Source organism: Rhinatrema bivittatum, chromosome 2, assembly GCF_901001135.1.
Source record: "Rhinatrema bivittatum chromosome 2, aRhiBiv1.1, whole genome shotgun sequence".
Lineage (NCBI taxonomy): Eukaryota > Metazoa > Chordata > Amphibia > Gymnophiona > Rhinatrematidae > Rhinatrema > Rhinatrema bivittatum.
The window spans coordinates 709,500,868-709,517,732 of NC_042616.1; the positions used below are offsets into that span (position 1 = coordinate 709,500,868).

At 42.1% G+C, this 16,865-nt stretch overlaps 1 protein-coding gene across 1 annotated transcript in view; it reads left to right on the forward strand.

Annotated features, from left to right (window-relative positions):
- Positions 1-16,865, forward strand: part of LOC115085554 (neural-cadherin-like) — a 256,917-nt gene that overhangs the window by 134,991 nt on the left and 105,061 nt on the right. Inside the window, 2 exon segments of the mRNA XM_029591722.1 lie at positions 785-957; positions 8,637-8,805. Coding sequence (XP_029447582.1) covers positions 785-957; positions 8,637-8,805 — 342 coding nt within the window.

Consider the following 16,865-nt stretch of genomic DNA (forward strand, 5'->3'; position numbering starts at 1 on the left):
AAGCAGGTCAGACAGAAACTGATAGCACAGAGTAGATATGCAAATATTATACCTTTACAGAAAATGAATAAAAGGAGAAAATCTAAGCCGCCTCTTTGCAGTTGGAAGGGATGGTGATGGGGGTATGTTGCTAAGTCCCTTTTCTCCCATCATAAAGGGAAGACCTGGTAGACAAAACACACACTCCAAGCTCTGAAAACATTTTATGCAGTTTTGATTGAGGGGGAACACATAAATCACAGTGGGTCAGCAGCAGGTTCCCCAATATTCATGCCTCCTATCATGAGTGCTTGGGAGCAGGGAGTGTCCTGGAGATTTGTCTTGCAGAGTCCTCTCATACGGTTTGATTCAGAGAGCGCGAGAAACAGTGCTTATTCACTGACCTTCTGCATAGGTTAATGTGTCAAGTTTAGCTTCCCTGGCCATGCACATTAGCTAGCAGCTTCCCCATTAAGAAACATACAGAGATATGTTGTGAGCTTTTGTAGTCCCCCCACACTACATAGCAGTCCAGGGACCCTCAACCAAATTTGGCTTGCTGCTGAAGTTTCCAGGAAGATATTTTTATGGAAAGACATGTAGGAGTGTATAAATGGAAGGAATAATAAGGGTGCTTATAGATCAGGGCTGCGGTTTCTCCTCTTGTCACTTTAGAAGCAGGCATCAGGCGCACTAAGAATCTAATTTAGGTAAAATGTGCTAAAACTAAATTTTAAGTAGGATTTTTTTTTCTTCAGGATACTATATGAACAAAGAATTTCTTTTTCCCTCTCACCATATCTAGGAATCATTAAACTTCACCGAAGCCTGACGCTGAAGTTGAAGGGACCTCAGTATATACTAAATATCACAGCTACAGATGACAATTCCTCGGGTGGACCGGGTCCTCTGAGTAGCTTTGCTCAAGTCATTGTGGGCATTAATGATGTTAATAACAACAAGCCTGTATTCAGAGAGGTATGATATTACAGATTTCTTTTTGTTTATTTTTTTTTGTTCACCTTTTTATTGATAGAAATTTTAAAAACTACAACTAACAAAAATTGTAGTACAGAACCAACATCAAGAAATATTTCTTCATGGTGGTGGATACCTGGAATTCCCTCCCGGAAGAGGGGGTGAGGACAAAAATAGTAAATTAATTCAGAAAGGCATGGGATAAACACCGCGGATCCCTAGAGGCTAGAGGTTGGAAATGAAGAAAAGAGTGCATGGGGATACCTGCACAGAGCGGCAGTTACTACACTTAATAGAAGGCATGGGGATACCTGCACAGAGCAGCAGTTACTACACTTAATAGAAGGCATGGGGATACCTGCACAGAGCGGCAGTTATTACACTTAATAGAAGGCATGGGGATACCTGCACAGAGCGGCAGTTACTACACTTAATAGAAGGCATGGGGATACCTGCACAGAGCGGCAGTTACTACACTTAATAGAAGGCATGGGGATACCTGCACAGAGCGGCAGTTACTACATTTAATAGAAGGCATGGGGATACCTGCACAGAGCGGCAGTTACTACACTTAATAGAAGGCATGGGGATACCTGCACAGGGCAGTTATTACACTTTATAGAAGGCATGGGGATACCTTCACAGAGCGGCAGTTACTACTCTTAATAGAAGGCATGGGGATACCTGCACAGAGCGGCAGTTATTACACTTAATAGAAGGCATGGGGATACCTGCACAGAGCGGCAGTTACTACACTTAATAGAAGGCATGGGGATACCTGCACAGAGCGGCAGTTACTACTCTTAATAGAAGGCATGGGGATACCTGCACAGAGCGGCAGTTACTACTCTTAATAGAAGGCATGGGGATACCTGCACAGAGCGGCAGTTACTACTCTTAATAGAAGGCATGGGGATACCTGCACAGAGCGGCAGTTATTACACTTAATAGAAGGCATGGGGATACCTGCACAGAGCGGCAGTTACTACACTTAATAGAAGGCAATGGGGTTACTACCCTTAACAAAAGGCTTGGTTGTAACCTACACAGAGCGGCAATTACAATCAAAAGCAGCTTGCTGGACAGACTGAATGGACCTTTTGGTCTTTATCTGCTGTCATTACTATGTTCTACATTACTATGTATATGTTAAGAAATCTCGACCTGTACACAGAAAAGCATAAACAAAAATCTTATATATAAACAGATCATACAAAGTTGACCTCAAGTCCAAAATAAGAAGGCACAGAATTAACAAAGGATTGAGCAATACACACACATATATGTATGATTATATAAAAATCAGTACATCGGATTTCCCCAGCTATTTCAAAATATATCCATCCAAATTCTAAAAATGCTATTTAGAAATAATTTTATCATTAAGAAATCTCTTGAATTTTTTTACCTCTTAAACAATAAATGTATTCCCCTGGAAAACCACTATACACAAGGAAATTTAAGGCAAAAGGAAGCTCCTAACCTTAATACCTATGCTCTTAATTCCAAAAAAGATTACCTTTGAATCTGAGTATAAATAGAGAAATCAGGAAAAATACTCACTCTATCCCCTAAAAAGGAGATGGTCCTAAAGTTTCGTAAATAAATATCTGTGCATTTCCAAGGCAAACATTACAATCAAAGTTTCCCTAGTCAAAACTGGTTCCTGAGAAATTTCTATAAGGGCTGATACATATAAACTATCATTTGAAACTAATGATGCTATGCTCTCTTTCTAGGCATCATAAAACTGCTTCCATAAGGAAATGTGGTAAGCCTTACATATGGTGGTACATCCCGAGGGAAAGTTTTCAAATTTTCAATGAAGTATTTTTAATAAGTTATTCCTGGGAAAATGTAAAAAAACATACTGCACATTTTTATATTTTATACTATTTTTAAGAAATTCAGTTTGAATGCAAAGATTTGTGTTATTGTTAACACAGCATTAATAATACAGAGATTTGAAACCTGATTCGAAAGGAATCCTAGCTGGGCTGCATGATTTTCCAAGGAAAAAGAATAAGCCTCAATTTGAGTTGAGGCATCTACAGAAAGTTTCCATAACTGGGTAACGCAGCCTTCTAGGATATTTTCCACTTGCTGTAATGATTGAGCCAAATCCCGTAAGGATATGTTTCTATTTAAAGAACAAACTTTATCACTTTGTAGGTCAGGGATAAAAACCGGCACCAATTTAGGGGAAGTAACAGCTAAACCAACAGGAATACTGTCCCTAGCCCTTGCTTGAGTATAAGACTGAAAGAGAACATTAGACTGGATTAAAGTTGAACTTTCTCCATGTAGTTTGTTAGACTCTCATCCGGGAAACACTTTTATTTTCCCACAGAGTTGGAAATACTCACAGGACGAAAATCCACACAGATAGTAGCAGCTGAAGATGGTGGCCCCAGAGGGTTTCGATTTTCAGGGCTTAAAGAGCAATCAGCGCATGGAGATGACAACAATGATGCCGTAACTGTTGTCCCTCCTAGAGCATCCTTGATAGAATGCAACACTGAAGTGTTTACCCAGGAATCTATGGGTCCTGTCATGGTGACAAAAGTCACTGCAGGAGATGGCATATTCTTCCCTTTTTTTCACCCATAAACATCATTCAAAAGCGCAACTCAGTAATGCACAATGTTGTGGGCTGTAAAATAAACACTTAATACTGGCAGCTTAAGAAAGATCTTTGTTTGTTTGTTTATTTATTTATTTTATATACCGACATTCAATCGAGATATCACATCGGTTTCCAGATAACTAAAAGAATAGGGTGGTAACAGCCCTATTTTACATTATAACATGGTAATAAATATAACAATTATAACAGAAATACATGGAACAATAGATTATAGTATATAACATATGTACCGTATTTTTCGCTCCATAAGACGCACTTTTTTTCCCCAAAAAATGGGGAGAAAATGTGGGTGCGTCTTATGGAGCGAATGTAGCAGCTCTCCCTCTCGCGCGCCGTCCCCCGCCTCCTCCCAACTCCGCCCAATCAGCATGTTGGTGTAGGCGTGTGTATTCTGCCGGCGGAACTTGAGCTCCCTGCCGGTCTGCTGTTCCCGCGGTGCATCTTGCTGCGAGGGTCGCCGCGGCGCAGGTCAGACATCACCTGTTTGACCTGCATGGGCTACGGAGGCCCCTCCAGTTCAAACAGATCCCTGCCGGTCTGCTGTTCCCGCGGTGCAGCTTGCTGCGAGGGTCGCCGCGGCGCAGGTCAGACATCACCTGTTTGACCTGCATGGGCTATGGAGGCCCTTCCAGTTCAGATGGCTGGCATTTGACCTGCGCCGCGGCGACCCTCGCAGCAAGCTGCACTGCGGGAACAGCAGACCGGCAGGGATCTGTTTGAACTGGAGGGGCCTCCGTAGCCCACGCGGTTCAAACAGGTGATGACTGACCTGCGCCGCGGCGACCCTCGCAGTGAGATGCACCCGGAACCGGCGGGGAGCTCAGGCTCTGCCGTCGGAGGCTCTCACTTGCAGTCCAAAGTAAGAACTTCACTCGTTGTGGTTTGGATGTATTGGAGGGTCATGGGGGTGGTATACTGCCTGGGATGGAGGACACATGACACAGACCAGCAAATAGAATTACTGCCTGTGCTGATTAAGTGACTACCTGTTGAAATATTAGGAGCAATTGCTCTCCTAATCAATGTAATATAGCCCTGACTATTTATTATTGAACTCTGGAGCAGTCATGAAAGTTTAAAATAACTGGTGTGAGAGAGATGTGTATGAGGGAGAGTCTGAGTGTGTGATTGTCTGTGGGTATGTGTATATGTGAAGAGAGCTAGTGAATGTGAAAGAGCCTATGTATGTATGTGAGGGACAGAAAACCAGTGAGTGTGAGTACCTGTGTGGATGTTCTCTGCCTTACTATAAAAAAACAAAACAAAAAAAAAAATCCCACGGACGGCCACCAGGGGGGAGCTCCGTACAGAGCCCATCATGGGGACAGAATTTTTTTTTTCTTAATTTTCCTCCTCTAAATCCTAGGTGCGTCCTATGGTCAGGTGCGTCTTATAGTGCGAAAAATACGGTACATAAATGACTTGTTGAAAAAGATAATTTATGATTGAGGATAGAAGGGAGGGTTGAGAGGAGGGGGGGAGGGATAGGTGGGAGGAAGGTAGTGTCAGGGAAGGATGAGGGTGGGGCGAGATGCTTGTGAGGAGGTGTGGTGTGTTGTATTCGGGCAGGTTAAGGGTCAGGTGGGAAAGCTTTTAAAAACAGCCATGTTTTGAGGTGTTTTTTGAAGACTTGTAGTGAAGGTTCATTTCTGAGACAGGTGGGGAGGGAGTTCCATAAGGTAGGGCCCGCTATTGTTATGGCTCGTTTGCGGGTTGCGTTGAGGTGTGCAGATTTGAGATTGGGGACGGCTAGGAGGCCAGTGTTGGTGGATCTGAGAGTTCTTTGTGTGGGGTAAGGATGTATTGCGTTGTTTAGCCAGTTCATTTTGTTGTTGTTTATTTTTTTGTGCATGAGGGTGAGGGTTTTATAATGGATTCTTTGTGTGATGGGTAGCCAGTTGGGTTCTTTGAGAGTGGGTGTGATGTTGGAGGATTTTTGGTTGTTAGAGATGATTCTGGCGGCGGCATTTTGTAGAACTTGGAGGGGTTTGATGTGGATTTCTGGTAGGCCGAGGAGAAGGGAGTTGCAGTAGTCGAGTTTTGAGAAGATAATTGATTGAAGGACTGTTCGGAAATCGTGCGCTTGGAGCAGGGGTTTGAGTTTTTTTAGTGTTTGAAGTTTGAAGAATCCATCCTTGATTGTATTGGAGATGTGTCGTTTAAAGTTGAGTTAGCTGTCGATTGTTACGCCTAGGTTTCTTGTGGACGGCGTGAGTGAGATTTGTGAGATTTGTGGCACTCCCTGGTTGATTGAGCTTTCTGGGTGGTTAGCGGGGGTGCACTTGAGTGGGTAAGAGGGACGGTCATCGTGGATGTGAATGATTTCTGTTTGGCTTGGTTGAGGCATAGTGATAGTTGAGATAGCAAGTGGGATAAATTTGAGCTGAGTTTGTTCCATTTTTCCATGGTGAGTTGAATGGACTTGTTTATGGGGAGTAATATTTGTATGTCGTCTGCATAGACGAAGTAGGTCAGGTTTGCCTCTGAAAGGTATTTGCATAGTGAGAGGAGGTAAATGTTAAAGAGGGTTGAGGATAGGGAAGAGCCTTGTGGGACCCCATGTGTGAGGGGCACTTGAGAGGATTCAGATGAGTTTTTCTTGACGATGTAGGATCTGTTTGAGAGATAGGATTTGAACCATTTGATTGTGGTGTCTTGAAGACCAATTTCTTTAAGTCTGGTGAGGAGTGTTCTGTGATTGATGGTGTCAAAGGCAGCTGATATATCAAAAAGTATCAGGAGGAACGATTTGCCTTTGTCGCGGCCTCTGAGGATGGTATCAGTGAGAGAGAGGAGGAGGGTTTCAGTGCTGAAGAATTTTCTGAAACCATGCTGTGCAGGCTATAGAACATTATAGGTTTCAAGGTGGTCTGTAAGTTGATTGTTTAGATAAAGTATGGGATATCCTAGGAGAGTGCCATTACCAGCTAGGCAATTCAGAAGTAGTTTCAGAGAACATTATTGATACAATAGATTAAATAGGTCACCATCTCTAATTTACATACCAATGAGTTTTCCTAACATTTTCACAATTGGTTGGCATTATAATTTTATCTCATACATGTTAATGAGAATGAATTCTTGTAAGTCTTGCAATTTCTTATAAATTGAGCCCAGAAGGCAGTATTGAAACTTAAGGTTGACCCTTGATATACTTCATGACTTTTGGCATACATTATAGCATTTCATCTTATTCTGGCATTTCAGCAACCTTGGGATAGTTTTTACAAGTCTGAATAGTGCAGATTCACAGTGCTTCACAGGAAATGCTTTTCAAAGCACCTCTACAATAATCCTACTCTGGCATACAAATATACTTATAGTCAATTTAAAGGTCTCCCACCGGTCTCCCCAATGAGGCCGAAAAGGGATGTGCCCCTTTGGCTCACACCTTAGAATGTGTGCCATAGTTTGTGGGTTTTTGAGGAATATGGTTGCATAGGAGATGTCAGCAGGAGGATTATGGCACCTCCTCCTCCCACTCAGATGGCTCCTGGCACAGCAGATGTTGAGAAACTATAGTTCACCAAAGCTCAGACCCCTCAGTAAGATGTCATAGTTTGTGGGTTTTTGAGGAATCTGGTCATGTAGGTAACAGCAGGAGGGCTGTGGCACTTCCTCCCATGCAGCTGGCTACTGGAACAATTCTCCAGTGCCAGTCCCCTCCATGGTCTTCTTTTTGTGCCTATCCAGCAAAATCAAATTTCTTTCCATTGACAAGCACATTTCAGCACCTATGAGTTGGCCTGAGCAAGATCCAGGGGGCCATTCTCTAGCAATGAGCAGACCAAAAGCTATTGCATGATTTGTCTTCCACTATAGTTGCATGTCTCGGGTCTAGCAGAGTATCCCCATTTTGCCATGAAGGCAGTTGATCTGCTGACCTCTATATGGAGGTGATTTAGGGCTTTCCAGGTGATTCATTCTTCTTCTAACCCTGTAGGGAGTTGCCCAGTCACTCTGATACTCAATTATCCATACTGATCCTAGTGTAAGTCTCACATATCCTTTGTCTATAATTTCTCAATAGGTTTTTATACCTAGAAATGTACAACTCTAGTCCTCAAGGGTCACAAATGGGTCTAATTCTCTCTAACCTAAACACATGAATTTAACAGGCTTTTAAGCCAAATATATGCTAATAAAGTTCATTAATATGCTTTGTGGATATCCAGAAATGTACAAAAAACGTGATGCCTTTAGAGGTACATTCATGCATTGTAGGACTCTTTATCCGTCAGGAGTGGAAGTAATCATTCCTCATCAGATGATTATTAGGCTGCCACCTTCCTGGAAAAGTACTTCTGCAAGGTCAGGGGCTTTGGGGGTCCCTGCTAGGTAAGTTGCCGGCAGGGACAACAATGGGCCCAAGGTGTACAGTAGCTCAAACCATCATTTATTTTTCTCTCTGTACATCCACTTTGCATTTTCTGTCTCCAGCTTTAGAGGATTGAATGAGTGATTGCAATGAGATGGTACACACCTGTACCACTTTTTGGTAAGCTGAAGAAATCAGTGATGTGTTAGAGTGCGAGCCCTTCCCCATGATAGAGACCCCTCAAGACAGCACAAATTACATGCACCCCAATTTTCCCTAGAGCCTGGAAATCCAAATCTGAGGTTCCCCCTTAGCTGTTGCTGAAAAGTAGTAAGGGCAGTATGACTCTCTCATAGATACTGGTTCAAGGGCTTCTTTTTTCTGTTCTAGGTTCTTATTTTTTTTGAATACAGGAAATCTGTTTTATGATGCAAGTTGACTTTATTTTATTTTTTAACGTGAAGCCTTCTCTCTGAAATATCAGTATCCAGATCATTTTTCCACCAAAACCCCCCTAAAAACAAAGGTAGGACCTGATTTACTAAGGCTTTTCTCCCATTTTGTATCTATGGGAAAAATGCTTAGTAAATGAGTCCCTTGGCTTTCTTGAAGCAGCATGAATCATATTAACTTCCAGCATAAAGGAAAATAGTTCATTTCATAACTATGCTACTTTCTACATTCCTGTTTGGTTTTTTTTATTATTATTTCTAGTGTGCTCAGTATAGTGAGAGTTCCTGGGTCCTTGAAAACCAACCTTCAGGAACTTACGTCCTACAGGTGAGAGCTTACGATGCAGACCTCGGACGCAATGGAGAAGTGAAGTATGGGATTATGCTGAGAGAAGGCACTGCACCAGGCTTTAGCATTGATCCAGACACAGGTAAGGGTAGTTTTGCCTCCAATTCTATGAACTTTGGCAAAGGATAAGAGCAAACTCCCAATTTGCAAATCTGTGCACCAGCAGGCAATATCTGCTGGTGTAGACATGACATTGGCATCACATCTGGGGATGCTACTTGCTAATTTTAAAAACATATTTACAAAAGATTTATACAAGCAGCAATACTTCTGTGTGAAGGCCTCTAGTGATAGAGAGAGACTCTGAAGGGTTACCAGGGTCACATGTGCTGCAAATACTTCCATCCCAGGCAAATCCTTACTTCTTTATTAACTTTGTCAGTGTTTTTTTGGAAAACTATTGTCCTTATTTATTTTTGTTCATTTATATTTCTATGTACATACCCCCATCACTTCCTGAATATGAATTTAAAATCCTCCGTTAAAAGGTTTCTAGTCTGCTGAAAATAACTTTGCAAAAATAATAGGTTTGAACTGTGTGTATTTCCCTGGTTGCCAATTTCCAAGTTTTCACCTGCTCAGTTCTTTAATTGGAATCAGCTTTTTGACCCTTTCATTTTACTGCATGGTAAAAATAGATTGTTTAGCTCAAGCTGTCCTGTTGATGACATAATAAGTATCTGGATTTTATCTTATGATGTCATGAATAGGCAGAATACAACCTGCACTGAATAATTCATTTTTACCTTGCCCATACCAGGAGTTCAGTTTAAAAACATGGATGTAAAAAAAATTGTGTACTTTAAATTTAGAAATATACTTGTGTTTTTAAATGTTAGTTACTTGAACTCATGTTCTGACAGTAACCAAAAAGTGATTCTAAGTGAATCCAAAAGTGAAGAAGACATCTGAGTGGTAATGGTGATTCCTTATCATCCTGCCATACCAGTCAAGTGAGTTATGCCTCCCTACCAGCATGCAGAGACAGAGAACTACATGTTTTCCATGATATTAGTCACAGTACTTCAGCTAGTGCAGCAGTCAACCTGGTCAGTATTTATCTTCAGCAGGTGCAGACATATCTGGACAGGTGTAGTATTTGAAGGGCTCCCAGTTGACCATCCTATGGAGGTCTTGGTAGAGCCAAGAGATGGGGAAGTAGATTCAGGTAGCATTAGGGCTCCTAAAACCATGAGAAGCTCCAATCCCCTTGAGGTTTGAAATTCTACTCTCAGGGTCTTGGCCTGTTGATGAAGGATATGCTTATCCTCTAGAGATTACTAGAGGATAAGTTCCATAGAGCAGCCAAGGAGCTCGTGGGCAGAAGCGATTTAAAGAATGAGATGTTGCTGTTCTGAAAAAAATTTCCAGTTTTATAAGTCCTGAGGGGCCACAAAGAGTCAGTCCTTTTGTGAAGGGAAAGAAAGTTGCTGAGATGGCACAAGCTCACCATGAGTAGCCCAGTCAGCACAATGAGGACCATTGAATTCCCTCTATGGCGATTCCAGTGGGAGAAAGGCATGCCAGGGTTTTTCTGTAGTGGCCCTACATCACAGCAGACCAGTATATGAAGTTGGCCTTTCCCTTTTCAGATGCTTTCATTGTTTCCCATTGTTGGTCAGAAGCAAAAAGGACAGCATTAGAGTCAACCTTACAAAGATAGCTGCAATTAGGAACCAGTGGTGCTGGTTCCAGCCTGCAAAGAGGACTGGGGAAGGTACTGTATGTACTTTGCGATTCTGAATAAGGAAAGCACTTTCTGGACCTCAAAGAGATCAATTTGATGTATGCATTGTAAATTACTTTGGGTTTCACGTGTAAAAGTGGAATATTGAGTCTCACAAAATAAAATAATGGTGCAGAAGTCCCAGAACCAGGCACACAGGTAGAACAAAGGTCCCCATGTTTACAAAGTAATCATTATTATTGGAGAATCTTTAAAACAATAAAACCCATCAAACGCTGACTCCTTTTCCCTGCCTATGTGAAAACAAATGACTGTGTAGCTATTGGATCAAAATTTGTTTCTTGTTCACTTTTGTATTAAATTTCAAAATGTTAGAAACAGTAAACAAGTTTAATACCAGGAACAGGGAAGGTAGCCCTCACCCAAGGAAAAGACAGGTAAAATAATACAGTAGGACAATCGAGATGTTGAAAAATGCTGAATAGGGTCCCATATCTTTTTACAGCTCAAAGCATGCCCACTCTTAATTGCTATAGCTTGCTCATATTTAGCAAATTTACATACTGTTTTCCACTACATGTCACCATCTAAGACAATGGTATCTTTCCAATTAGTGAGAATCAATTTCAGAGAAATGGACAGTAGAAAATCTAGAAGCTTCTTCTCACTGCTCATCAGTATAGACTGTATAGCCAAGGATTTAAAGATAGGATCGAAATTTGTTTGAATTGAAGGCCCGTGCAGAAGAACAAGCTATGGCGATGCCACACGAAAGTTTGCGCTACTCCTGCAAAAGGCCGATAATTCAGAGCTTATATTTAAAAGTGTTGTCCAGTTAATTTTTTAGCATTGCCAGGACAAAAAATGAAATTTCTAAATTTCCTCCCACTCCCTAGCTAAATTTTGTCCCAGTAACTCATTACCCACATACAATTTGGCTGGATAAAAAGAGGCAGTGATGGAGGTGTTCCGGGGTTGGGAATAAATTTTAGCTCATGAGCACTGATGTTCAGCGCTGTCTGGCTACATTTAGTCAGGTAAGTTTGGTCGGATAAATAGCTGTCCTAAAGGCACCCAGATAACTTTACCCAGGTCTTCAGTGTTCTGCTGAATATCCAGATAAAGTTACCTAGGTAACTTTCCTGCTCTCCAGCCCACTGAATATCTATTTCTCAGCTTTAATAGGTACAGTTTGGAGGTCACGTGACGTGATGGTGGCGTGAAGACATATTGGTTCACTGCTCTAGGGCCCCACTCCCCTAACTGAGTGACTGGTTCTGTTTTGATTTTATATCTGTTGGCTAGATAAGTAGCTCGGGCATATGAGGCTGCCATTGTTTAGTAGGAAAAGACATCAGGACTGCTCTTATGTCTACAAAATTCATGCAGCGGGAAAAGGGGAAGCCCATACCAGGTAAAATGGTGGAGGCCATCAGTAATCCCCTGTTACCGTGATCTCCTGAAAGCGGTGTAAATGACATTGCGGCACAAGTCATGGCAGCGCTAGAAGGGAAGTTTGAAAAAATATATGATAAATTTACTGAAATCCAGGGCTTATTTGCTGATAATAATAAACGCTTCCAGGAAATTGAAATGCACCTTACTGGAGTGGGCACTCGGATTCAAACTGTGGAATCCGAGATAGCGATATTGAAATCAGCTGTGGAGAAAGTTGAACAAAAATTGGTGGACTTCGAAAATAGGTCCCGGCAATGTAATTTGTGCATCATTGGCTTACCGGAGATTATGGACAAATGCATGTTGCCGGATAGTTTAGAATTATTGCTCATTGATGCGCTGGGCCTAGCGGGAGCACATGACATTCTGCGGGTTGAATGTGGACTCAGGCTGGGAGCATGGGGAGCAAGTCAGAGTAGGCCAAGACCGGTCATTGCAAATTTTTTAATTACTGGCACAAAGAAGACATTCTGCAAAAATATCAGCCGTCCAGGAAATTGGAATATGAGGGAACACTAGTGCTCTTGTTCCCAGACTATTCGGCAGCAGTGGCTTCTCAACACAAAGGTTTCACACCAATCTGTGCAAAGCTTACTGAACAATTAAGATTTGATTTGCAATTCCCAGCGAAGTTAAAAGTGATTTATCAGAATAAAACACATTTTTTGACTTGGCTGATGGAGGAAGCAAGTTTGAAGCTGCTATTTAGGACATTCTACAGGCTAGCCAATGAGGTCTAAGAACTAGTTGGAATTAATTTACTGGTGCTCTCCGTGTGCCCATTTCACAGCGTGGGAAAACTGTACTTCATATCATGCTTTATTTTGTTTTGCTTTTTTTTTTTAGTGAGTTTATGCACATGCATTTGGTACCACAGTAACGTTGCTGTTGAAGCTCAGATGTCCATTTGCTTGATTGTTTTAGTTGGCCGGAAGATTTCTCAGATTTTTGTGTGTGTGTGTTTTGTCTTTATGGGTTTTTGGAGGGTGCCCCAAGATAGGCAGGAGCAGTGGGCTGTATAGAATGGGTAGTAGGGCCCTCACACGTGTCATGTTCCGATTGCCCATGTTTGGGCAATTGAGGTTGATAGTTTTTGTATTGTTGGGGAATGGTTGGATTGGGAGAGGGGATGAGGAGGGTCAGTTGAGGGTGAAGGTTGGGATGGATGAAGGGGGATAGGAGGGGGTGGGGAAGTTTGAAGGGGAGGCTGCTTATGTAATTTGTCCGATAATGAAAAGACATCATGCTATTAATATGTTACAATATCTTGTGGGCCAGGACTTAGGCTGGGGGGTCCAGACTAGCTTGGTCGCACAAATCTTGTTCATTACATGGGTCTTTGAGCACAGTAGATGACAAGTTTGAAAATATGATTTGTTACATGGAAAGATATAAGATTTTACAAGCACTGCAGAGGAGTAAAGCATATATGGCTTTGCTACAAGAAATGCACTTAAGTGAACTAGAACATTGTAAACTACAAAGACAATGGGTAGAGAAGGTCTTCTCTTCCCAATCTGATACTCGACAGACAGCAGTGATAATTCTTATTGGGAAAAGGGTCTATTTCCAGGAAACAAAGGTTCTCACAGTCACAGAGGGGAGATATTTGGTGGTAGAGGGTACACTGTTTGGGAAAACTATATTATTTTGTAATATCTACACATCTAATGATTACGATCAGTATTCTTTGTGGTAGTGGTCAAGATGTTGTCTAATTACACTAATGCCACTTTAATAATTGGAGGTGATTTTAATTATGCTGCTGATGGCAGCATGGATAGGTATCCACCGACATCAGAGCCAACAACTTCCAAAAGTAAGGGCATAGCATATCTTTGTAAAAATTTGGATTTGATTGATACTTGGAGGATACTTAATCTGCTCGGTAGGGAATATACCCACAAAGCTCAAGAGCATAATTCTTAGTCACATCTAGGTTATTTTTTAATATGATGAGAGGCCTTTTCTCAAGTAGCATACATGCAGATTGGTTCATTGGCAATTTCTGATCACGCCCAGGTGTGGTTAGACCTAGAAGGATACCAGACCTTGGGGTCTGCTGGAGCCTGGCAATTTCCAAAATATTTATACATGGATTTGGGTTTCTGGGAATATTTCTAGGGAAGAAATGGGAGGATTTCTTGTTACATAATAAGACTCAAGGTCTCCCCCTCTTGTTTTGGGAGACTGTCAAATCAGTGTTACGTGGTGATATTATTTCTTATGTTGCAGCCAAGCAGAGGCAGATCAATATAGCAATAATAAACCTTGAATGACAGCTAAAAGCTGATAAAGAGGCTTATGAGCTTTATCCAACTGGGGAAAATAAATCTAAATTTTTAGCTACCCAAATTGCCTTCTGTTGTGAGCATGGACAGGCCCTTGAGAGCATGAGCCCCTGTGCCGCGACATAGCCGACACAATCCCGGGGCTGGCTGTTGTCCACGCCACTGCAAATCCAGGCACGGGCTAGGCTGAAGCAGGAACTCTTGACTTGGAAATAGGAACAGATGAACCAGGAACTAGGAGACCTCAGATGAGAACTAGCAACCCATGCTGGTCTCTGGGGTAGCCCTCTGGCCTTTCCGTAAGCCTGTTTGGACTAAACGTTCAGGAACAACTTGAGCATAGGACAGATGAAGACTGAGGACTCTGGACACTCATGACAAGACAATGCTGAAGAATCTGAAAATACATGACAAGACACGAAGGCTCTGAAGACTTGGAACAAGATGTTGAATACTTGGACGTAACACTGAAGGCTTGGACATGACGAAAGCTGAAGACTTGGATGCGACAAATGCGAAACATGGCTTGAAGACTGAAACATGGCTTGAAGACTGACACAAGGCTTAAGACAGGGATATGGCTAGATGGAGGTCCAAGCTTGACAAGGAATCAGACATGGACTGGAGACTGGAATTCAGGCGAGGACAAGTAACAGGCAGAAGGTTGGAACAAGAACTCTGGAGACCAGGGACAGGACTCAGGAGCTCAAAACTTGGACTTGGACCTCAGATTCGAACTCATGAATTCAGAACTCAGACTCAGAAACTCAGACTCTAAAACCAAGGATGAGGACTCCGAAGACTTGAACCAGCTGAGGACTCAGATGGAAGAGTGAAGAACTCAGAAAACAAAGACAGGAAAACCAGACTTTGACCTCAGGCAATAAAGTCTGGAGCAGGAGGCCTCTGGAACTCAGGTGATGAAGGCAGGAACACCAAACCAGGAACAAGAACAAGAGACCAGGAACAGAGAGGACCTTGAAGACCAGGATCACGATGGAAGCCCATTGGATCCAAAGACCTTGTGAAGGCAAGGCTGAACAGACTGAAGAGCCCTTTTATAGGGCTGCAAGAAGGACATCATCAGGAGGTGCTGCTGGCCTTTCCTGCCAAGGTCCCTTTAAAGCTGGAACTGATGCACGTGTGTGCCTAGAGAGGCTCTAGCATGTGATGGTGGTGGCATTAAGGCCATGCAGGAAGGCAGAAGTGGCATCAGTACAACAGCGTTTCAAGTCATGTGGAGTGGCAGCATGGATCAGCTGCATCTGAGTCACGAAGAACACGGCAGCATCAGTGGCGCTTCTCTGCTGCATGGAGGTGGCAGCATCACTTGACAGCGATGGTGACACTTAAGACTGTGCTGCAGCAGAGGTGGTATCTGGGTGAGTCAGGCCACTCGCAGGGCCATCCCGTGAGTGGTATCACAACACCCTCAATATTGTGTTGCATCAACATGCCCAGAAAGTCTTGTTGCATTACAAAGGTACATTTTTTTCAATTTGGAAACAGGATTGGTAGGTCATTCGTTAATCTCACTAAAAACTGGGGGGGTTCTAAATTTATAGCCGTTATGCGACAGACATCTGGGAAGGTAGTCAATTCTGGGAAAGATATTTCTGAGGTGTTTTGGATCTATAATCAATCTTTATATATGGCCTCCCCGGGTACATTGACTGATATATTCATAGTTATCTCCAGTCTTTAAGACTTCCAAAATTGACAATGGACTAGGTGGAAAAATTGAATATGCCACCTCAATTTACTGAAATTCAGCAGGGTATTAAAGAGGCTAAGCTATTAAAGGACCCTGGTCTTGACGTATTCTCTGCGGAGTTTTATAAAATTTTTACTCAGAAAATATACCTTCCGCTAGCACAGATGTTTGGTGAACTGGTAGAGTTGGGGCATTTTCTTTTTGCTCCGAATAAGACCATAATTGCAGTCCTTCCTAAAGCTGGGAGCTGTTTTACACAGAGATCCTGCTCAGATATATGCAGCTAACTTTCAAAAATTGTATTGCACTACCAGAGTTGTGCTACAATCCTGGCAAGAGTTTCTGTTGTCTTTGGTGGGCCGGGTGGTTTTATTTCAAATGATCATATTACCAAAATAGTTATGTATGTTTCAAATGACCCTGTTCTTTTAAAGCAGAAAGATTTACATATACCGGATGACATCATTATTTGATACCTATGGAAGAGGGCTAAGCCCAGAATTGCCCTGACTAAAATGCTGGGTAAATGGAGGACGGGTGGTATGGGGCTTAGTGAATTTGAAATTATGTAATATAGCCTGTAACCATAGGCATGTTGGGGATTGGTTATTGTAAACCTCTTATTTTACACCAGTGTAAAATAAGTGTCCATGGATTGGGCTGTCATGTCTCTGCTAAGTCTTAGCTATGTTCTACATGCCCCATTATCGATGTTACCTACAGCTCTTAAAGCTAGCCCATTGTTTGTAACATTAGTAAAGGCGAGGTATATTTCCTCTCTCCTACAATTAAAGAGCTCTTTCTCACAATTTCTACCCTTGAAGGGCAATAGGCAGTTCCTACCAGGTTTGTACTCTCCTATTTTTAAGATATGGGCAACTAATGGATTAAAACGTATTTCGCAATTCTTTAATGAGGAAGGACAGATGCTGAATTTTCAAGACCTGCTGACTGAGTATAGTTTGGATCACAAACATTTTTATGCATTCTTG